The sequence below is a fragment of the Theropithecus gelada genome, chromosome 14, assembly GCF_003255815.1.
Source record: "Theropithecus gelada isolate Dixy chromosome 14, Tgel_1.0, whole genome shotgun sequence".
Taxonomy (NCBI): Eukaryota; Metazoa; Chordata; class Mammalia; order Primates; family Cercopithecidae; genus Theropithecus; species Theropithecus gelada.
The window spans coordinates 9,895,717-9,918,964 of record NC_037682.1 but is presented as its reverse complement, the minus strand read 5'-3'; the positions used below and the strand labels follow the sequence as shown (position 1 = coordinate 9,918,964).

At 54.0% G+C, this 23,248-nt stretch overlaps 1 protein-coding gene across 5 annotated transcripts in view; it reads right to left on the bottom strand.

Moving 5' to 3' along the window:
- NRXN2 (neurexin 2) overlaps positions 1-23,047 on the bottom strand; it is a 117,241-nt gene extending 94,194 nt beyond the window's left edge. For 3 of the 5 annotated variants that reach the window (XM_025357374.1, XM_025357376.1, XM_025357377.1), the window contains exon 1: positions 12,732-13,464. In XM_025357374.1, the coding sequence (XP_025213159.1) occupies positions 12,732-13,464 (733 nt within the window). Of the gene's footprint in view, positions 1-12,731; positions 13,709-22,827 lie in introns of those variants that run through there. The other 2 variants (XM_025357373.1, XM_025357375.1) reach the window with 1 other exon arrangement.
- Between the last annotated feature and the right edge of the window lie 201 nt (positions 23,048-23,248).

The window sequence follows — 23,248 nt, the reverse complement described above, 5'->3', positions numbered from 1 at the left end:
TGGGCCCGCCTTGGCCTCCCAAAGTGCTGGGATTACAGGTGTGAGCCACAGTGCCCAGTAATAGTTTTCTTAAGTAAACTGAATCACATTACATTTATGGGGGGAGCCGGCTAATAAAGGGGCCCTCAGGAAAACCTTTGGCTCTCGTAAAGACTGTTGTGCCAGGATTTCTTTGGTCCCAGTATGCTAAGACCCTGGTCAGTCAGCACAATTGTCTCACCAGCACCTGTGCAAATAAGGAGGCGTAGTGATTTCTAGATAATCCAACATGGCAGGTATTTCAAAACGTATTTCCACCTGCTAGAAATGTACGTCATGCTATGCTCAGGAAGTTGAAACAACCAGGCTTGGTTTGTTTCTGGCTTTGGAGAGACAGCACCTAGAAACTCACATATCTCTCTTCCTCTGCTGCCCTTTGCTTTCTGCTGATTCACCTATGCCCCTCCCCTGCCACCTCAGGCCCCTTCAGGTTTGGCCCCTGCCCTCCACATTCCTCTTACTTCTCCTCGCTGTCCTCAGTGATGGCTCACTTTCGTGCTCAGAGACTCCCAAACCTGCATGGGTAGTCCCGGCCTCCTCCCTGAGTGCCAGTCCTGTATCACCATGTGTCCACCCAGCAATGTAATTGCTTGGCCAACTCTCTGACATCTAAACTCCGGCCGGGCGCAGTGGCTCACGCCTGTAATCCCAGCACTTTGGGAGGCCGAGGCAGGCGGATCATGAGGTCAAGAGATCAAGACCATCCTGGCTAACATGATGAAACCCTGTCTCTACTAAAAATACAAAAAATTAGCCGGGCGTAGTGGCGGGCGCCTGTAGTCCCAGCTACTCAGGAGGCTGAGACAGGAGAATGGCGTGAATCCAGGAGGCAGAGTTTGCAGTGAGCCGAGATCGCGCCACTGCACTCCAGCCTGGGTGATAGAGCGAGACTCCGTGTCAAAAACAAAAAAAAAAAACAAAGACATCTAAACTCCACCACTGAAGCCATTCTCGACACCTCCACTCCCACAGTCAAGTGCTTATTCCTCTGTGCTTAGCAAAGCCCCTGCTTTCAACCAGTGCTGCCTGAGCTCCCACTACATGCCCCACACTGCCCTCACAGGATCCAGAGATGCCATTAGTTAGCCATGTGCTGGGCACCGTACTGACTCTCACATGCAATGTCACACATCAGCCTCACTGCAACACTGAGCTCGGTGTTATCTATCTCCTTGGTGCAGAGAAGAATACACACCCAGGAGCGCAGAATCACCTTTGCCCTTCTCCACTGCAATCCTAGGTCATCATAGCCTCTGGCCGCACCCCTTGTGCCTGGTTTCCTGCAATAGCCTCCTCTTGGTCAGTCTCCTACCCATCCCTAGCCTGACCCTTTTGGCACAGGTAACAGATATGCCTTACTAAATAGTGCTGTGATGAGAACCTTTCAGTGTTTCTGATACAAACCTCTCTCCCGTGCTCTTGACCTATGTACCCATCTGCCTTTAGAGCCGCTGTCTCTGAGTGTCTCATAGGCTTCTCACACTCAATATGTCTAAGGTGGGCCTCATAACCCTCTTCTCACCCCACCAAATTCCCTGATCAAGTTAGGCACCCAGAAAGCACTTGCTCCTTTTGTCAGGCCAATCACCGGATTCTATTGGTTCCACCTTCTAAAACCCTAAAAACAAAACTAAACTCCTAGAAATCCTTATCATCCCTCCATTTCCACCGGCACTGCCGAGGCCCGGCCTTGGTGAGGCCAGGCCCTGATCAGTCCCTCTCCTTGGAACATTAATAAGCCTAGGAGATGACGCCCTTTACAGCCACTCTTTTCACCTTGAAATTCATACACCACAGCATAACAAAGTGGTCCACTCCCACCATGTTACGACCCTGCTGAAAACTTTTCAAAGCTTCTCAGTGCCTGTAGGTTAAAGTGGGTCTTCTCAGAAAATCCCACCCGAAATTTTACTGTGCCTTCCTCTAACCTCTTTTCCTGCGACAATCCAGGCTGCAACCAGCCCAGCTTCTTCCTGTTTCTATAATATGCTATGTTTCTGCACATAATATTCCTTGTGCTTGAAATACTCTTCACCTACAGCTGGCTAAGAAAATCTACTCTTCCTTTAAAACCCAAGTCAAGGGCTAGCTACAGTGGTTTGTGCCTATAATCCCAGCACTTTGGGAAGCCACAGTGGGAGGATCACTTGAGCCCAGGAGTTTGAGACCAGCCTGGGCAACATAGGGAGACCCGTCTCTACAAACAAATGCAAAAATTAGCCGGATGTAATGACTCGTGTCTGTACTCCCAGCTACTTGGGAGACTGAGGTGGGAGAATCACTTGAGCCTGGGTGGTCGAGGCTGCAGTGAGCCATAATGACACCACTGCACTCCAGCCTGGATGACGGAGAAAATCTTTCCTCAAAAAAATAAATAAATAAATTATCCAGACAGGGTGGTGTGCTCCTATAGTCCCAGCTACTCAGGAGGTTGAACTGGAGGATCATTTGAGCCCAGGGGTTTGAGGTCACAGTGAGCTACGATCACACCACTGTACTTCAGCCTGGGTCTCTGAAAAAAAAAAGAAAAAGCAAAAAGATCCAGGTCAATATACGTTTGTCTCTGTTCTAAACAAAGGAGAGCTAGCCTTCCTCTTTTGTGCCAACTCTAGAAATGTACATTCTATTATTAATTATCTTATTGAGTCTCTATTGCAACTGTGTTAACATGTCTGTTTCCTGACTTGACTGTGAAATATCCAGAAGTGAGGACAATGCCTCATTCCTCTCTCTATATCCAGCTGCTTACATGGCTCCTGGCTCAGAAAAAAAGGCATTCTCACGTTTGTTGAGTGAATCATAAAATAACACTTTGCATATACTGAGCACTTAGGGTGTGCCTGGCTCTTTACGCCCATTGTTCCTTTACCCACCACTGCTACATTGTGAATGGATATTACTATCACTTCCTTTTAGAGCTGAAGAAACCAAGACTCAGAAAGTAGGAGTAACTTGGCTAAGGTCACACTGCTAGTTGGTGACAGTCAAAATTTGAACCCAAATCTGCCTGTCTGAAAACTTCCAGTGGGCTACATGCTTAGCCTGGAAGTCAAGACTTCTAGAAACTGATTCTAATCTAACGTTCTGATTTTATCTACCATAGAACACAACAAACTTTGTCTCTTCACCACGCCCTGACCCACTCAATTCACATCCCCTATATTCCTCATGTAGTCTACTCTCCTGGTGGGAAAGCCCTGCCCTTTCCTTTCCACCACTATAATTCACACTCAGTCATCCTTCTTCAAGGTCTGGCCAAGTCCCACCTCCTCCTTGAAGCCTTCCCTGACCACTACAGCTAATAACCATAGTACTATTTATTGATGATTCAGAATAGCGCCTGGATTGTAAAGGATTTTCATATATTAATTCACTTAGTTCTTACAACGTTCTTACAGAGTAGGACGTTGAAGAACAATGTGGATAAGTTAACTGCCCAAGTTCACACGGCTAACAAGTAGCAAAGCTAGGTTCAAACCATGGCAGCCTATGCACTTACCCATTTTGCCATCTTTACATAGAGGCATCTAGCTTGTCTCTGGGTTCTGAGAGCAGCTGCTTTCTATACCACCCTCTAGAGAAGCCTGTCCCATTCTACCTGAAGCCACTTCTACCCACAGAAACTGTCAGGACCACAAGTACTGGATGTTAGAGCTGACAGAATAACCCAACATAGGTGATTTCATTTGCTTAACTTTCAGACACAAGACTTCACTCCCCCAGCAGAATACAGAGGTGGTGTCATAGATGGTATGTCTTGCCTAACATGAACTCAGGATTCCAGCAGATGGGTGATCAAGGACAGTGATGAAGACCAGAACAAAAGGGAAAAGAAAAGGCTCTAAACAACCAAAACATACATCTAACACCTGGGCAATTAAGAACTGTTATTTTCTGGCTACTCTACACACACTGCCTAGAAGGTAGCCTTGCTCTATAGAAGGAGTCATGGAGCTGTAAAGCTGCATCCTTAATAAAGCTACTTCTACAAAAATGAAAAAAAAGAACTGTTATTTTCTCATAGGGCCTCTCAGGCCCTAGCCAGAGTCCACCTACTGTTAGTGACACACAATTCTAACAGCAATTCCTAGCTTAGGAATGCTGATTTCCACATTCACACACACACACACACACACAGAGAGAGAGAGAGAGAGAGGTGTCAGTTGCTAACTGACAACTCCTCCTAAGGGTAGAGATGGAAAAACTAGAAAAAGCTAATATAAGAATTCAGAAATACAGCAGTCAGGCATCATCTCAGGCAGGGACAAACCTCAGTGAAGGAACCACTGCATAACAGTTTGATGTAATACCTGAGGGGAATCACGACCACCCTGAGTCATCTGCAAAAAGTTAAATCACGTTCCAGCTATTATGCTTAGGGAGGCAGAGAGGTGTGTAACACATTGTGAAGAGATTTCCATCTGAAATGTGTTAAATGTGGCTTAGCTGTGTGTTTTAATAGGATAATGCCCTGCTCTCTGGGATGGGTTCCTCTCCAAGGGCTTGGAAAACTGAGATTTTCCTGATCTATCTCTATCGTCCTTTCTCTGTGCTGGGACAGCTGACCGATAAATACAGGCACACCCTCAGCACACACTGGCTTAAGGAAGAAGCTGTGGCCCAAGGAATTTAGGATAGTTACTGGTTTCTGATAAAACCTTGTCCCTAGGCTGGGCACGGTGGCTCACGCCTGTAATCCCAGCACTTTAGGAAGCCAAGGCGGGTGGATCACAAGGTCAAGAGATCGAGACTATCCTGGCTAACATGGTGAAATCCCGTCTCTACTAAAAATACAAAAATTAGCCGGGCGTGGTGGCGGGCGCCTATAGTCCCAGTTACTCGGGAGGCTGAGGCAAGAGAATGACATGAACCCAGGAAGTGGAGCTGGCAGTGAGCCGAGATCACGTCATTGCACTCTAACCTGGGCGACAGTGCGAGACTCTGTCTCAAAAAAAAAAAAAAAAAAAAAAAAAAACTTGTCCCTAAATAGCCCCAATAAACCAAATGCAGGTAATCAAACTGACCAGCTCTCCTTTCCGGAGGTAGCATGGAGACAGGTAGGGAGCAACAGGTTCTTGAGTCAGCTCAGGGCTCAGATCCCAACTCTTACATCTCTGAGCCTCTCTTTGACCCTCTGTAAAATGGAGAAAGTTATCCTCATGTGGTGATCATGAGGACCAAATGGGATAAAACATCTAAGACACCCAGCAAATGCTCAATAGCTGCGAGTCTCCCCCTCTCCTCCCTTAACCTTCCGATCCAATTCTCTGTGTTCAAATTGCTGGGTCTGCAGCCACTACTACTCTTCCTCCTTCTCCCAGCTGTCGGCGCCGCTGAAGTCTTCTGCTCAATTTTCCTCACCTTCTCCTTGGCCACTTCATCTGATCTCAGAGCTTCAAATACTATCTCTACACACACACAGCTCCATCTGCAGCCCCAGCTTCAACTCAAAGCTCTGGTCTCACATTCCCAATCACCTGGAATGTCAAGAGGCACCACCACTTAACACAAGTATGATCCATTGTGCCAAGCCTGCTCCCCTTCCTGGCACTCCCCTTTCCTCTCACCCCTCCACCAAACTTCCAACCATGCAGACCTGAAACTTCATCAACTCTGACCCCTCTCCTCCCACTCCACATCCAAGAGGAAGAATCCTACAGTTTCAGGCTCAGCAATGGCCTTCAATCACTGCCACCACAACTGCCACCACCCTTTCTCGCCACTCCCCAAGACAACCAAGGCTCAGGTCCTCAATATCTCTTGTGTGACCTATCTCCCAACTGATTTCTTCACTACATAACTCTGTCTTCTATAATCCCTTTGCACTTCACTCCCAGCTCCCTAAGTACAGCTCTTCTCTTATCCATTTCCCTCCTCAAAATTCTTTTGTGGCTCCATTTGCCAGTACACTGTACCCAGTCAGCATTCAATATGAGTTAAATAATTTAAGCCAGATCATCAAGACCTGGTCTCAACCTGCTTCTCCTGCTTTAGGTTCTACTATTCTCCCTATACTTCTTGGTGCCCTCTACAGATATGATGTACATTTCCCCGCGTCCATGCCTTTGCTCATACCAGCTCCTTTGCTTCAAATGACCTCTCCCAATCAAGTTTATTAATCAGTGTTCGAGGTCAATTGCAAACAGCATGCCTTTCATAAATCTATTACTGATCCCCTCAACTTACAAACTCTCCCCTGCACTTTGCTTGTAATAATAGCTACCATTTACTCATCACTAATTTTATATAGCAGATGCTAATTTAATTCTTACAACAAACCTATCAGATAAGCGTGTGTATCCCCATTTTTTTTTTTTTTTTTTTTTTTTGAGATGGAGCCTTGCTGTGTCGGCCAGGTTGGAGTGCAGTGGCGCAACCTCAGCTCACTGCAACCTCCACCTCCTGGGTTCAAGTAGTTCTCCTGTCTCAGCCTCCCAAGTAGCTGGGATTACAGGCGTGCGCCACCATGCCCGGCCAACTGTTTTATATTTTTAGTAGAGACGGGGTTTCACCATGTGGGCCAGGCTGGTTTTGAACTCCTGACCTCACGTGATCCACCCACCTTGGCCTCCCAAAGTGCTGGGATTACAGGCGTGAGCCACCACACCCAGTCACGTATCACCATTTTATACATAAAGAAAAATGACTGTAAAGGTTAGGTACTCACCTAATGTCACAGGCCTAGGGAGTAGAGAAAACAGATTTAAACCAAGACCAGAGCCACAGAGGTCTACGGTTTAATCACTAAGCCACACTGCTTTACTGCATCTCTGGGCCACACACTATTGTGTCGTTGGGTTTTTGGGGGTTTTTTTGTTTTTTTTTGTTTTTTGTTTTTTTTTGCTATTATGTATTGAGCATTTTCTACGTGCCAGGCACTGTTCTAAGCACTTTACACAAACTAGCTAATTTAATTTTCACAATAACTCTATAAGGTAGGTACCATTATTATCTTCATTTATAGATAAGGAAATGGGGGCAAAGAGAGTTTAAGTATAAAGTCACTGCCTGGGCAGTCTGGAGGTGGAATCTCTTACCACCACACCGGACAGCTTTTTTATCTGCTTCCTCAATTTCATAATATCTGCTTCCCTAATTTAATAACTCCCAGACCAGGTGCGGTGGCTCACACCTATAATCCCAACACTTTGGGAGGCCGAGGCAGGCGGATCACCTGAAGTCGGGAGTTTGAGACCAGCCTGACCAACATGGAGAAACCCCGTCTCTACTAAGAATACAAAATTAGCTGGGCGTGGTAGTGCATGCCTACAATCCCAGCTACTTGGGAGGCTGAGGCAGGAGAATTGCTTCGCTTGAACCCGGAAGGCAGAGGTTGCAGTGAGCCAAGATTGTGCCATTGCACTCCAGCCTGGGCAACAAGAGCAAAATTCCACCTCAAAAAAAAAAACAATCAATTCCTAGAGCACAGAGTCATTTTATTCATCTCTGACCCCACTGTAGCCTCCAACACACAGTCTATCACAAAGGAGGCCTTGATAACTACCTGTTGAATTAAATCACTAACACAAAACACATGAGACATGTGTGTCTACCTCCCTGCAAGCACACACATTACAACTAGTTTCCTATTTCTCTCCTGAGCAAATCGTATATACCTGACACTCTGTTCTAAACACCTGCACCATCATTCCACCTGAGGTCTCACACACATGCCTGCACATCCCTTCTCCTTTGATCCCTTTTCAGCCCCTTCTCCACACACACAGGTGACATGAGGAAGCACTGACATGCAAATAATTGCAAGATCCCAGTCTACTCTATCCCAGCTTTGGCAGATAATCAGCAACAGTAGACAGACTCTCAGCCACTCCTACTGAGCTCTGTCTTCAATTATGTGTGGCTAGATCCCTGAGAGACAGAGAGTGAATGCAAATTTCCTAGCATGGAGGTTCTCCATGAATGAGTAAGCCCAGACCCTGGGAGAGCAGGAGGGATTCCAAAGGATACACAAATCCGTATGCACACCAAACATCTGAAGGCAGATTGAAACATCTTGCATATAAAGCTAAAACCATTTTTCTAATGTATATTTTATTAACCACAATGGCAAATATAACATCAAAGTCATCTAAAAGCTTTTCCAAATTCACAGTAGCTTTGAGTCATTTATACTCACACTAAACAGATATAAAAATAATAACTACTTTGGAAGGGGTACTGTGAATTACTGACTTTTAAAAATGTCCTCAGTGGGCCAGGCGCGGTGGCTCACGCCTGTAATCCCAGCACTTTGAGAGGCGAAGGCGAGCAGATCACCTGAGGTTGGGAGTTCGAGACCAGCCTGACCAACATGGTGAAAACCCATCTCTGCTAAAAATACAAAAATTAGTTGGGCATAGTGGCAGGTGCCTGTAATCCCAGCTACTGGGGAGGCTGAGGCAGGATAATCGCTTGAGCCTAGGAGGCAGAGATTGCAGTGAGCTGAGCTCGTGCCATTGCACTCCAGCCTGGGCACAGAGCGAGACTCTGTCTCAAAAAACAAACAAACAAACAAAAAAGTCCTCAGTCTCAGAAAGAGTTGGGAACCACTCACAACAGATGATAAAGTGATTATAACTCCAAGGAGGACTGGGGATTCTGACCCCTAGAGTTGTCTCAGAGATCAGGAGCCAGGCCTGCTCCCCTTAAAGTCTTCCTTCCTCACCCCAGTACCCAACCATTGGAGGCCATGTCTTTCCTCCTTGACTGGATGAGAAAGTACTCGAAGTATAATGAGCACAGGATATTATAAAAGCTACCCAGGAAATAAGGAACAAATTGAAGAAGAAATGAGGTTGCAGAGTGGGGAGAGAAAAGAAGGGAATCAGTAGGGTTGTTGCTGTGCCTGTCATCTCCAGATGCAATCAGTGCCTACAACCCCCGTGCCCACCCACAACATATATCTGAAAATATATACATACATGTTTTCATATGTATGTACAGCTTTGCCCCAAGCCTTTATTCTCTCAATTACTTATTAACATCTCTCCATTCATTCCACAAATCTTTATCAAACACCCACTATGTGTCTGGTACCAGATTAGGTGCTGGAAATACAGAAATGAATAAAGACACAACACTCCCCCTTTACCACAAAGCACTGCTCTCTCAAAAGATACCACACACACACATCACACACACACCACATACACACAGGCAACCCTGCCCCTACCAGCTGGCACCCACCTTATATCTCACTTTCCCTTTTTTTTTTTTTTTTTTTTTTTTTGAGACAGAGTCTCATTCTGTCGCCCAGGCTAGAGTGCAGTGGTGTCATCCCAGCTCACTGCAACCTCCACCTCCCAGGTTCAAGCAATTCTCCTGCCTCAGCTTCCCAAGTAGTGGGGATTACAAGCACCCACCACTATGCCTGGTTGATTTTTGTATTTTTAGTAGAGACGGGGTTTCACCATGTTGGCCAGGCTGGTCTCGAACTCCTGACCTCAAGTAATCTGCCCACTTCAGCCTCCAAAGTGCTGGGATTACAGGTGTGAGCCACCGCACCCGGCTCACATTCCCTTTTCTTTTTTTTTTTTTTTTTTTTTTTTTTTTTTTTTTTTGAGACGGAGTCTCTCTCAGTCGCCCAGGCTGGAGTGCTGTGGCCGGATCTCAGCTCACTGCAAGCTCCGCCTCCCGGGTTTACACCATTCTCCTGCCTCAGCCTCCCGAGTAGCTGGGACTACAGGCGCCCGCCACCTCGCCTGGCTAGTTTTTTTGTATTTTTTAGTAGAGACGGGGTTTCACCGTGTTAGCCAGGATGGTCTCGATCTCCTGACCTCGTGATCCACCCGTCTCGGCCTCCCAAAGTGCTGGGATTACAGGCTTGAGCCACCGCGCCCGGCCTCCCTTTTCTTACATGAATCTCACACACACATACACACACAATGGGTCAGACACACATACTCAACCATCTCTCACAGCTTCACCACAGCTGACACAAACATTCATCTGATACCAAGCCATATTATACACACATCCATCCCTCTCCCACAGTTACTCAAACACATCTTAGACACACAACCACACAATCCATATTCAGAAGCATGCACTTGTTTGCCTCACTGGAAGCCTCTGGCCAATGAATCCTCTCAGGGAATGGATACAAAGGCTCTGGTTGACCAAGGTGCCTCTGGCTGCATTTTTCATACACCCAAGCCCAATTCAGCCACAGTGAGGCCAGGGACCAGTTACCCTAACCTCCTGCAGCTCGAGCTTTCCCTCCATCAAATTAGAGGATGGTTCATCCTGTTTTATTAGGCGGGCTTTGGGGGAAGGGTAGAGGAACCAGAGGATCAAATTAAGGTTCTGGAAAGAAAGAGTCCTCATACATTCCAGCTGTCTTACTGAAGCCTCACATTAAAACACAGGCACATGAGCAGACACCCTCACACTTGGGAACTACTCACTCTACTAGGCACTAGGCTCCTATCTGCAAACACTGCTATTCAAACAGACCCATTCACACGTCAAATACACACTGCCAGACTCGCGGGCCTCTACACGCAGGCAAACACACACCGACACAGAATTTCACAGTTTAGGAAACACCTGAACTCCTTGGAGAAAAGGTGAGAAGGTGTCAGCTTAACTTAATACACAGTTCCTCATGACGTATCCCACAACCTTGTACCAATAACCCCAAGAAAACAATCCCCAGAACTTTCGAATGTATTCATCGACCACAACTACAGATACGCAGGCAAACGACACTCCCAAGTGCAGGCTTCCCACACCCAGGGCCACACGTGCAGGCTGGGCCCCTCCCATGGCTGCCCATAGACACACAGCCACAGGACACTTATCCCCAAAGCAGTACCGGGCCATTTCGTTTTGCTGGCGCACACGTGCACACGCACACGCTCCCTCAAAAGCCTCTGCCCCTGGGAGGACGAACACACACACACAACCGCTGAGTGGCCCACAGCTTCTAGAGGGACCAGGGGAGAGGAGGGCAGGCCTGAGGCACACACGGGCTGGAAGAACAGGGACGAGGGGCGGGGAGAGACGCGCATGCGCGGCCCCCAGCCTGATAGGGGAGCCCCTTCCCACCGCCCAGCCAGACCCTTAAGCAAGAGGCTCCTCCAAGTGCCTCCTCCCCTCAGCCCCCCGACACCACAGCCCTGCCCCGGGCCGCTCAGCCCAGGGCCCGCCCGCACTTCTCCACTTCACGGTCTTGGCCGGACCCCTCCCTCCGCTGAGCCTCTCTCCCAAGCGCCATTCCAGTCAGCCCCACAGCCCAGGGTCCCACCTCGCCCTGTCCAGCCCAGCAATCTCCCACCAAACCCGACGCTCTCAGTGGCTCCACGCCCCGTCTGTCATCAAGAGAAACTACTGGCCATCTCTGCCCCTCACCCAAACGGTCCACTCCTCGTCAGGAGCCTGAGAAGCCTCAGCCACCCTCTCCCTCGTTTTCCCTTTACTCTTTGAAGGCGCTCTGAGGATTCTGTGGTGAAAAAGAAGCCCTCCCTTCCTGGCCACAGCTTCGCAATCCCCATTCTCCCTCGCCTGCCCTGGAATCGCTATTGTGCCCTTCTCCTTACACTCAGCGTCCTCACACCTAGGCCCTCATCCCTTGGTGCTTGTCCAGGCCGCACAGGCCGCACTTCCCGCCCTTCGCTCGCGGACCTTCAAAGACTGCGACCCACTGTCGACTATGCCCCCCTGCCCGAAGGCCCCACCACATGACTCCGATCCCTGTCTCATAGGCCCTGCCCACACTGGCCTCTCCACACAGGCCCCACTCAGCCCCTCACGGTTTCACACGGGGCCCCGCCCCCTGTCTCATAGGCCCCGCCCACACTGGCCTCTCCACACAGGCCCCACTCAGCCCCTCACGGTTTCACACGGGGCCCCGCCCCCTGTCTCATAGGCCCCGCCCACAGAGGCCCCGTTCAGCCCCTCATGATCTCACAGGAGGCCCAGGCCCCTGTCTAATAGGCCCCGCTCACACTGGCCTTCCACACAGACCCCACTCAGCCCCTCATAGCCTCATACAAGGTCTGCCCTGTCTCGTAGGCCCTGACCACACTGGCCTTCCACACAGGCCCCACTCAGCCCCTCACGGTCTCACATGAGGCCCCGCCCCCTGTCTCATAGACCCCGCCCACACTGGCCTTCCACACAGGGCCCACTCACAGCCCCTCATGGCCTCACACTAGGTCCCGCCCCCTGTCTTATAAGCCCTGCCCACACTGGTCTTTCCACGCCGGCCCCACCCACCGCCCCTCACGGCCTCATACGAGGTCCCGCTCTATGCAGAAGCCCCACCCACTGTCCTCCAGGGGCCCCATGGTCCCCGCCCACTGCCTTTAATGAGCCCTGTCCACGCAGACCCCACCCACAAGCCTTCACCAGCGCCTCACAGCCCCTCACCCACCAAGCCCACAGGGCTTCGTGCACCCCACCCTCAGCAGCCCCTTCAGAACCTGGCCACACAGGCTGCCCATAGGTCGCCGCGGGACTCACGCTGACCACGCCCACGCCGGCCACGCCTGCTCGCCCCGCCCACCGCCAACCCCACGCGCCCTCGCCCGGACACGCGTCCCCGCAGTCCTGGCGCGCTCGCACCCACTCACAAGCCCTCGCGCCCAGCCCCCGTGCCTCAGGAGCCCCCACAGGCTCCGACCCCCACGGGGCGCCCCAGGCCCTCACCCCCGCGCCCAGGCGCCAGGCGGCCGCTCCCCGGAGCTCACCTTCGCTGCAGAACTTGCCGCCGAAGCCCGTGTGGCTGCAGTCGCAGCCCACCTCGCCGGGGGCCAGCACAGTGCAGAGGCCGCCGTTGGCGCAGGGGTTGCGCGCGGGCGCGCACAGCGGGTCGGCGGTGGCGCCGCGCAGGCCCTGGCTGCCCAGCAGCGCGGGGGGCCGCTCGCCCAGTTTCAGGTTGGCCAAGAGGCCGCGGAAGGGCGGCTCGTACTTGACGGTGCTCAGCGTGAGCGCCGAGAGGCGCACGTCGGGCGGGATGCCTCCCACGAACAGGTCGCTGGCCACCTGCATCTCGCGCCGCTTGGAGCGCACCTCCGCGGCGCGGGCCTCGCCGTCCACCGCCAGCGCCGTGCGGCGCGCGTCGCGGGTCAGCAGCACCATGTGCCAGCGGTCGTCGGCCACCGGCGTGTCCAGCTGCAGCGTGGCCGGCTCGGCGCATGAAAGCGTGAAGCGCAGCCGCAGGCGGCCGTCTACCAGCAGCAGCTCCAGGAAGTCGCAGTCGCCGCCGTCATCCAGGTAGAGCAGCAGCGCGCGCGTGGCGTTAGTACGCAGGCTGAAGCTAAGCTCACCGCTGCTCGCCGCGCCCGCCCAGCGCGCGTAGCGAGCCCACTGCCCGGGTCCGCCGCCGAACTCCAGGCCGTCCGCGCGCGCCGCCAGCGCCAGCAGCAGCAGCAGCAGCAGCGGCGGCGGCGGTGGCAGCCGCCACCGACTCCCGGGCGCCATGCCTCCTGCGGCCCCGGCCCCGCCCGGCCCCCGGCCCCCGCTCAGGCTTCAGAGCCGCGGGCGCATGGGGCGGGAGGGGGCCGGGAGCTCCCCGCGCCGAGCGGGGCTCTCTTGCCGGCTCACAGTGCCATGGGCCCGGCCGCGGGGCGAGGCGCGCAGAGGGCCAGGCGCCGGCTTCCCTCGGGTGGCGGCGGCGGCGCCCCTCCCCCGCCGCGGGCTCCGACGGAAGAGCGGGGAGGGATGCCTGCGGGAGAACAGAGAGGAAGGGGTTAATGAGGGGCTCCAACGACAGGGGCTGTCGGTGCCGGGCTCCCCACTCATATCAGCAGGCACCAGACTGTTTCCCTACATAACTTAGAGAGGCCCTGACCTGCAGAGGGTTCCGAGGCAAGAGACACGGATTCCGGGGACCAGCACTTGGGAGAGATGGCACGCACTAGGGGCAGCATTGGTTTGAGATGTCGACAGGGAGAGGTGACACGTTCCAGCCCTGTAAGAGCCCAACCCATCTGCCTGCGCCCTCACCCTCTCAAAGGACCTGGGTGTCAGGACCAAGGCCAGCTCCTCGAGCGAGGCTAGTCACTCTCCTCGGCCTGGTGACCCCAGCCCCTTCTCTGAACCGCCCAACGTCTTTGCCTGGCTCCCACCTCCAGCCACTGTTCCTCTCATCAGCCCTTGATACTGGATAATGAAGTTGCTAAATAATTCATTGGGATTAATTAAATGCCAATTCGTCAATGGTATCACAGGGTAACCAGACTGGGAAGGGGGCAAGGGAGAGAAGCCAGCCAGGACCCAGATATCCAGGCCCCAAGCCCTCTCTATCCTAGCAGGGACACTGGCATCCAATTCTGTGTCTCCAGTTCCCCCAAAACCACGCTCGCCCCTTCCCAGGCCCCAGCCTCTCTGCTTATCAACCCAGGTCCTTTCTGAAGCTAAATGTCTGTCATCCTCAACTTCCAGTTCTCGGTGCTCAGCCTCAGGACTGGCCCCACTACCTAGGCTCTCTTCACCCTTCAGTTCCCTCTGCGCACCCCCCACCCAAGATTGGGGGAGCCACCAGGAGGCAGGCAGGCTCATTTGCATAAAATTGCCTTTCTGAAATGATTACCCTTGTAACGGGCTGTCAGAGAGCAATTTATACCCCACGCCGGGGAGGGGAATTTGCATCTCGTTAAACTCCAAGTCGTAATTATTTATATCCAACAACCCTCCTGAATATTGCATTGATTTTATTTTGGGGAGGGAGGGAGGGAAGGAGGTGGGGAGAAGCCTGGGAGAGAAGCAGGGAGGGGCTAGAGTTTAGAAAAAGACAGGGAAAGACTGAAGCAAGAGGGGGAGAGAAAGAGGAAGGAGAGGAAGTGCCTGAAAAGTGACAGAGATGGAAGAGTAATGGAGGAGAAAGGTGGCCTAGTGGGGAGAAATGAAAGAAAAGACAGAGAAAATTAAATTCCAAATCCAAACAGCATTTGTCAGTGCCCTGGGTGCTGGGCATTTTTACAAATGTCATTTTACATAATCACTCTGAGAAGTCCCATTATTCTCATTAACCCCTGGGGAAACCCAGGTAAAGAGATCTGGGGACTTGCCCAAGGTCATGTGGCCAGTCAGCAGGGAACTGAGACTCAGATCCAAGTCTGCTTGACTCCAGCATCCCCAGGAAATAGAAAAAGCACAGGACAGCCACAGGTGTAACTCAGTGAGGTGAGAACCAGAAGATAAGAAGGCTGACTTCGGGAGGGGAAGGCTGCAGAGGTGCAGTGAGGAGCCAAAGAGCTATGTGGATGGAAACGAGGGACCTCCTAAAAAGCCATAGCGAGGGGGCGTCTGGAGAGTAACCCTTGTGCAGAGGAAGATTGGACAGAAAAGGCCTCAGAAGGTAGTCAGGAGCGTTGGGGGAGCCATCTCCAAGAGGCCCGTAAAGCTCAGCCCTTGGGTCCTGCCATCCAACTCCTGACTGCTGCCCTCCCAATCCTACAAGGCTCCAATGTCCTGCCCTAGCACCCCTCCAAGGACTGCCTCTGCCTGGGCAGTGGGGAGGAGATCCAGGCAAGCAGCCCCCACTCCTTACAAACACTGTCAGGTTATATATAGCTTTGCCACTGCCTCTCCTCATTGGGTAATGGAGATAATTAACATGTGCGGGCTAATTAGCCAATCAAATTAAATGCAGCACCTGCTCCCAGCCTGATTGACGCCCTCACCCCCCCACACACACATGCATCCCCAGCCCAGGGTAGGGAAGGGGGCTCCTCAGGCGTCGCGGGAGGGAAAGGTCTAAGCTTTTCCTCTTTTCCAGAAGGGGAAGCCAAAGACCCTCAGCAAAGGGACAGCCCTGTGGCCAGAAGAGTGACCAGCGTGCCTCCCTCCCTCCCTGCTAGGGTCTCCATCTCAGTCTGGCCTGGCCTAGCCTCTGTCTGCTGCTCTCCCAGCACCCACCCCCACCTCCGGACACTATTTTGGGGAGGGAATTAATTAGCTATCGATTTCCACTGGCGGAGGGAATAGGATTTCGTGCTGCTGTCCACTTACCCCCAAGCTCAGAATAGGAGGGATTCTTTCATCTGCCTCACCCCCAGCCCAGACCCCCTGCCATGGTCACATCCACCACCCTTTAGGGAGATGGCAGACGGGTTCTGTGGGAAAAGCTAGGGGCAGGAAGTTGGGGGAGGACAGATAGAGTGAAAGATGGTGGGGAGGCTGTCAGAGGCTGGAAGGCAGATGCCTGGGTCCTGAGAGCCAAAGGGAATGTTATCTGGGTGGAGGGGCAGGGAGGTGAAGGGGGTGAGAGTCCAGGAGGTAGAGGTTCTACTGGTCCGTGTGGAGGGAGAGTGGGAGGGGTGCCGTGCAGGCAGGCTTCTGTGAGCCGGTTCAGGGACAGAGGCTGGGCTTATGCGGTGCCTCCAGGGAGGGTCAGAAGCAAGGTCTGGGCCTGCGGCCCCTCAAGGTTCATTACTCATTCTCCCCGCAGCCCACAGCTCTGCAGCAGAGGCCAGCCAGGCTGCCGGGGGCACAGGGGCTGCGGGGCTGACCAGGAGGAAGCCCCAGCACTCCCTGAGTCCTCTCTCCCCAGGGATCCACAGGCCCTTGGGGTGGCTTCACACTTGCCAGGCAGAGATGGCCCCAGGAGGAGTGAGCCAGCGGACACCTGGGTCCTTTCCATTCCCACACTCAGTGTCCAGGAAACGTGCTGCTCTTTCCCTCGCCTTCCTTTCCCCTCTCCACGCCTCTCCCGCCCCAGGCCCAGGCTGCAGCCGACCCAGCCTCCAACCCACCCTTCTCCCAGAACACAGGGGGCTCCTGCTACCCTGGGATGCTCGCTCCATCCTTCCTCAGCTCCTGGAACTCAGCAGCAACCCTTTCTCCAGAGGTCTCCCCACAGGCCAGGGCCATTGCCTCACATGGCCACATCAAGTAAACAGTGTCCCCTGGAGTTGTACAAGGCAACAGCTCCTCCCCAGGTTTATGCAGTGCAGAGGAAGCCCCCCTGCACCCACAGCATCCAAGTACTGCCCCCCCAGGGCCCACTTTTCTTCTTCCATTGCCCACCGCCAGTGCAGGGACACTGCAGGGTGGCCCTGGGGTACCTGCCTGCTCACTGACGTCAGTGCAGTGCACACTGCCACCCAACCCACTGCTGGCCCAGAGCCACCACACCTCTGAGGAGCTGACCTCCTGAGTAATCCTGGGGTTCTGCACCCAGTCAGCTCCCTAGTGCCTCCCACCCTGCCCCCGCCCACAGATAGACTCAGCAGCCTTGGGCCAGTGGTGCCCAAGCTGGAGTGGATGGGGCAGGGAGTGGCTAGGCTGCCCTCAGGACTTCTGCTGCCTCTCCCCAACATTACCCTCTCCCGATAACTCAACATTACCCTCTCCCGATAACTCAACATTACCCTCTCCCGATAACTCAACATTACCCTCTCCCGGTAACTCAACATTACCCTCTCCCGGTAACTCTTCCTGGGTCCTCCTAGGCCAGGGCCTCCTCCTCATCTTCCCATGGCCAGGTCAGTGCCACTGAAGCCTCTGGGCTGCAAGCTTTGGGCTCCGTCTGCATCAGATACCAGGCTGGACCCCATGTACACTGTCTTATTCAATCCTTCAGCTTCTAGGAGGTCATTTTGTCACTCTGACTTACAGACCAGGAAGCTGAGCTTAGAATGATGAATTCACTTGCCTGAGGCCACAGGGCAGGTAAAGGGTGTGAGGGCTCCAAGGCATTTCTTTTACCACTGTGTCTGGGGGTCAGAGCCACCCTCCTCTGATCTGGCCTTCACAGGGGACACGGCTCTCTCAGGTGCCCCACTCTAAAGCCCACTCTTGGGACTGGGAGACAGAGACCTCAGAGCTCATGGGGTTCATCTTCTCCTTTTTTCCTGATGTGGAAACTGAGTCCCAGGGAGGGGCAGTGAGCTGGCCTGGGATCACACAGAAAAGCAAGACTAGAACCAAAGTCGCTGGCCTTCCATTCCAGACACCTCCCATTGCACTTGCTGACCTAGACCTGGGCCCTCCCTCCTGCCTGACCAAAGGCCTCAGCCCCACAGCACCAGGGGCATGTATGCAAATAGGGATCCATGCCCACACAAGCAGAGCCCCTGGCCAAGGGCCCTCTCCCCACATCCACACAGCCCCCTCTCTGTCAATGCCCACACACACAAACACACGCCCATACACACACCTCCAGCCATGGGGATGCCGGCCTCCCTCTGGCTCTCCTCTCCTCACGCCAGCATCCTCTCATGCCAGCTGGGAGTGAGACAGCAGGGGCCTCCTCCAGGCGCCAGGGAGGAAGAGCTGGGTTTACACACATTCTGGTGGCCCCAGAAGGCAGCCCGTGGACAGGTGGGAGAAGTGCGTGCTACGGGGGGAGATTTTGGCTCAGGCTAAAGAGAAACTTGCTGGCTGGCAATCTAAAGCATCCAACAATGGAGTAGGCTGCCTCGGGGGGCGGTGAGTTCCCCGTCTGTGGAGGTGTTTGAGGTGAGACCGGATGACTGCTGCTCAGAGAGGCTCGGCGTGGGGGAGGCTCTTGAATCATATGGAAGAGGACAGCAGACTGCTTGACCCCTGAGGTTCTTTTCAGGTGCAGAGTGTTTTTTGGAGGGTCCCTTCTCCCCCATGAAACTCCAGGCAGGATTGGCAGACAGTGAACAGTTCCTACCTCCCCTTCCTTCCAGCTGTGATGATCTGGCAGAAAAAAAGGGAAGACCCCATACCTGTCCACACCCAGCCATAACCTCAGCAGCAGCAAAAACAAGACAGCACAGTGGTTAGAGGCACTGGCTCCAAAGCCTGGGTTCAAATGCCAGCTCTACCCCTACCCAGCTGTGTGATCTTTGGTAAGTTACTCAGCCTCTCTGTGCTTCACTTTCTTTATGTATAAAATAGAGATAGTAATAGTGTTGTCGAAATTAGAATTAACATACATAAAGCACCTAGTACAGTGCCTGGCATAGACTAACGTGTGAAAAAAAAAATGTGTCGTATTAATGATTATTTTTAAAACTTCTCATCTCGGCCTTTTACAGTTTGCAGTACTGAGTGCCTAGTGTTTCCTTTGATCCTCACCAGGGTTTGGTGAGAAAAGTAAGCAAGACAAGTATTATCACTGCTCCTTTTACAGATGAGAAAATAGATACTCAAAGTGGAGAAGGGACTCACCCAAGGTCCCACAAATAGTAAATGGTGGAGCTGGGATTCAGATTTGCCTCTGTCTAATCCCTATCCCTCGTGTCCTCCTCAACTCTGCTGGTCAATTGTCCTGACTCAGAGGGCAGGAGAAGTAACAAACAGGTCTAAAGATAAGTCAGAGTCCCATGCCAGGGTGGGCTGGGCATGAGTGAGCATGTCCACGGGTCTCCAAGCAGCTCTCTGTGTCATGGAGAGAAGCAGGGAGCGGGCTGGGCCCAGGAGCTGGTAGCTCAGGGTGCACAGGACAAGGCTGTTGCCACTTTGTGGAGCTGGGGAAGCAGGTGGACTGGGGATGGAGGTGCAATGGAATGACTCGGTGCAGTGGGGGCCGGAGGACAGGTGCACAGGAGCATGGAGGTAGGTGGTGGGAGGGATAAGCACCAAGCGTACCTATGCTGTGCACAGCTGCGGCACAGCAGCCTGGGTGGGTGCACCCCAGTGATGCAGAGGGGACAGATGGCTTCCGGGGCGGCCTTGTGAGTAAGCACGAGGTGCTTGGGAATGTTCCTAAAGGTATCTATGACAGGTGTGTGTATGCGTGTGTGTGTGCGTGTGTGTGTGCAGGGAAGGTTATGATAATGACAATAAAAATAGCTACCATTTATGGGGACCTTCTATGTGCCTGACAAATACATCAAAGTAAGGTTTACAGAGTGCTTCGCACAGGGCCAGGCACACAGTAGGTACACAATAAATATTCTTGTTACTACTGTCATTGCCATCATTGTCCTCTCAGTGAGTCCTCGTAACATCCCATTAGGTAGGGATGAGGATCCCATTTCACAGGTGAGGAAACTGAGGCTCACTGAGGACCACAGCGGAGTCCCAGCCTCACCCTCACCCCACCATGCCAAACAGCGGTGGTGGCAGTAGGGAAGCAGCTTCGTAAATGCTAACAAAGTGCCACGCACACCCCTGAAGGTGTGCACCAGACTGTTTGTTGAATGAGTCTCCGAGAGCCCACAGGCCCGTCAGTGTGGAAGGGGCAGGGGTGGAGGAGCTGCACCAACAGATGGAGCAGCAGGGTGGGTGGCAGGTGAGGACACACAATCGGGGCATCCCCGTGGGGTCTGGACTTGGGAGCTGCGAATGAAAGGACAGTGTCTCCAGTGCACAGGCAGGTGTAGGGGCCCCTGTGCCTGAGCACTGATGCGGGGGGTGGTGCCACTTAGAAATGGGAAGGCTCCCAGGGCAGCCAGTTATAGCTGGGGGCTGGACTCCACCAGGAAGGGTTGTGGTTGTGACCAGGAGGGGTAGGAGGCCCTGGGCCAAAGGTACGAAGATAAGTGAGTGAGAGAGAAAGTAGAAGAGAGGTTTAGGGGGTGAGCCACAGCATAAAGTGTATTAGCAAGTGTGTGCTGGTGTGCACACACACGTGCACACACACAAAGGCCTGGGGCAAAGTGCTCAGCACCCAGACAGACATGCACATGGTACTTCAGGATGAGCTTGCTGGGGTCAGGGACTGGTGTGTCTAGGAGGGTGTGCACACGTGCTGTGAAGACCTGGGAGGGATGGGGTGTCTAGAAGGACAGGGTGTGTTGCAGGGACTGAAGGTGTATGAGGAAGAAGCACAGGTGTGCCTGCAATGGCTGTGAGCCTGGGGAGGTGAGTGGTTGGATGGGGGCTGTGTGCATCCAAGGGTGAGGGCTGGCAGTGCGGCGCTTGGGGCTTTGGGGGCACGTAGTGACCATGTGTGTGTGTTGTGTACATGACAGCAAGGCACCTGGGGGAGGTCTCAAGGAGGCAGGCACGAGGTGGCAGCCTCTCTGGGTGGGGAATGTGGGCGGTATGCTGCCAGGAGGTGTATTGTGTACGCAGGTGTGTGTGCCTGTGTAGGTGTGTGTCTGGGTGGGTGCCACTGAGCCTGTGTATCATTGTCAGAGTGTCTGTGTCACTGGCAAGGGCAGGCGGGAGGGAGCAGCTGGACCTGGGTAGTGACTGAGCCTGGAAGGAAAGAGGGGTCCCCACCAGCCACTCAATCACCCAGTCCCTCCTCTCAGAACTCCACTGTCATATGGATTCAACCCAGGCCAAGACGCCAGGAGAGGCCCAGGCTCCTGGAAAGAACTGCCCAGCAGCCATGGCCGGTTGATCCATCCCGCCCACCCTTGTGGATCTGAGGACAGGATGGATCTGAGAATACTTCCTCTAGCATGAATGGAGAGCCCCCAGCACACCCTTCTCCCCTGTCTCCCAAAAGATCCAGCCACACCTCAGATGCCAGTATCCCTGGAGCCATCCCTGGAAGCAAGAGGAGCTAGGGACTGAGGGGCTGAAGCACCCACAAAACAGAAGGCCTCACAGTTAGTGGACCACAGACCTCCCTCCCCTTCTCCTTCCCTCCCCCTTCTTTCTTTCTCCTTCTCTGGCAGAAGACAGAGAAAGTAAGACCCTAATGTCTACCCTCCCCCAAAAGGAACACCCAGACACTGGGAAGGTGGACAAGAGGGAAGGATAAGAATGAATGGAAGAGGAGAGATGCCCACCCGCCAACACATACAAAAACAGGGCTATCTGGAAGCCCCCAGGGCAGCCAAGGGACTGGGGACCCAAGACCCACCCCCTAAAAATCTATTTCATTATTCCAGGTGGACGGCCTCCTCCTTCACCTCCAGACACCAAGAAAAAGCCCCTCCCAGCCCTTGCTAGCTCAATGAGGCATCGAATGCCCTCTCCCAAGACTCAGGAGGGGGCTGAGAGTAAAGGAGACAACAGCACCCCAAAGCCAGTTGTGCCCCAAGAGCCCATCAAGGGTTCAAAGGCTCATACCCCAACCCAAAGACCCCAGGGAAGACTGCTGCTTCAGCTGGGGGAGGAGGCTGGGACATGAGAAATGGTCCCTTCCTCTTTAGGGGTGGGGGAGCAAGCCAAGGGCCCTGCAGCTTCCTCTCCCCCTGCAGCACTCTCTGACCAGAACCCTGTCACCGCCCCCAGCGCATTCCCACCCCAGCAAAGCCCCCTCCTACTGATTTCCCAGTCTCCCTCTCTCATCACCCCCAGCCTTCCCCCGCAAGCTTCCGCTCCTCTCCCTCAGACCCCATCTTCCCCAGCTCTCCACCAGCACAGACCCATCTCTGCCTGGAGCACCTTGGCACATTCCCCTCTGCCCTCTCCCAATAACCTCTTCTCGCCTTGGCTCCCATCCCCCAGGAAAGCCTGGTCCTCAGTGGGTCCTCTCAGGACGAAGCCCTTGGCCTGGCCCTTTTCCTTCCCTCTCCACTTCTCTCTCCTCTCCAGCCCCCTCTCCTCTCCTCCCACGAAGCCCAGTTTCTCGCTGGTTAGACCCTCCAGAACACAACAGCCCCTCTGGCCCGGCGCTGCTTCCAGCCTCTGGGGCTAGCACAGACTGAGGACCCCCCTTTTAGAACCCCCTCACAGTCCTTTGGATGCCCCTCCTTCTCTCCCCATCCCTTCCCCCAAAGACCCTCCCTCCCACCCCTCCCCGTTCTCTCCAGCTGTCAGAGCCAGTGCCCCTTCCACAGGAGCCTCCGACCCCCAAGCCCCCAGCAGCTTTGCCTCCTCTCTGTCACCCGGCCAGCCCTCTCAGCGCGGCGCCCCCGCCCCCCAATTCATCCGTCCTGCCTCCCCCGCCCCCTCTGATCCGCTCCCCTCCCCCGATCGGCTCCCGCCCCCCGCCTGTCTCCGCCGCAGCCCCCCCCTTTTTACCTGGTTCTCGGGGCGCCAGAAGCTGGAGGGTGGGTAGCAGAGCCACAGGGCCGCCCCGTCTCCGTCTCGGGCGGGTGGCAGAGCCGGGGCTAGCGGTGTCTGCCGCCTCGCGCCTCTCTCACTCCCCGCCGCGTCCCCGCCCGCCCGCCCCGCCGCGGTGCCTCTCCGAGGAGGATGCTCCGCGAGTCAGGGCGGCTGCTCCCGCCGCCGCATCCCTGCAACACCGACTGACGGCAGCATCAGCACCAGTGCCCGCCCCCGAGACGCGCGCATTGGACCACACTGCGCTGACGGACGAGCAGTGCAGCCAATGCAAGGGCGCAGAAGCCGTCAGTCCGGCGGCTCCACAGGCCCACTCCCACCCCCGCGCGGGACCCAGGCGTCCCGGCTCCGCGGCACCCGCGCTCCTCCCAGCCTCTCG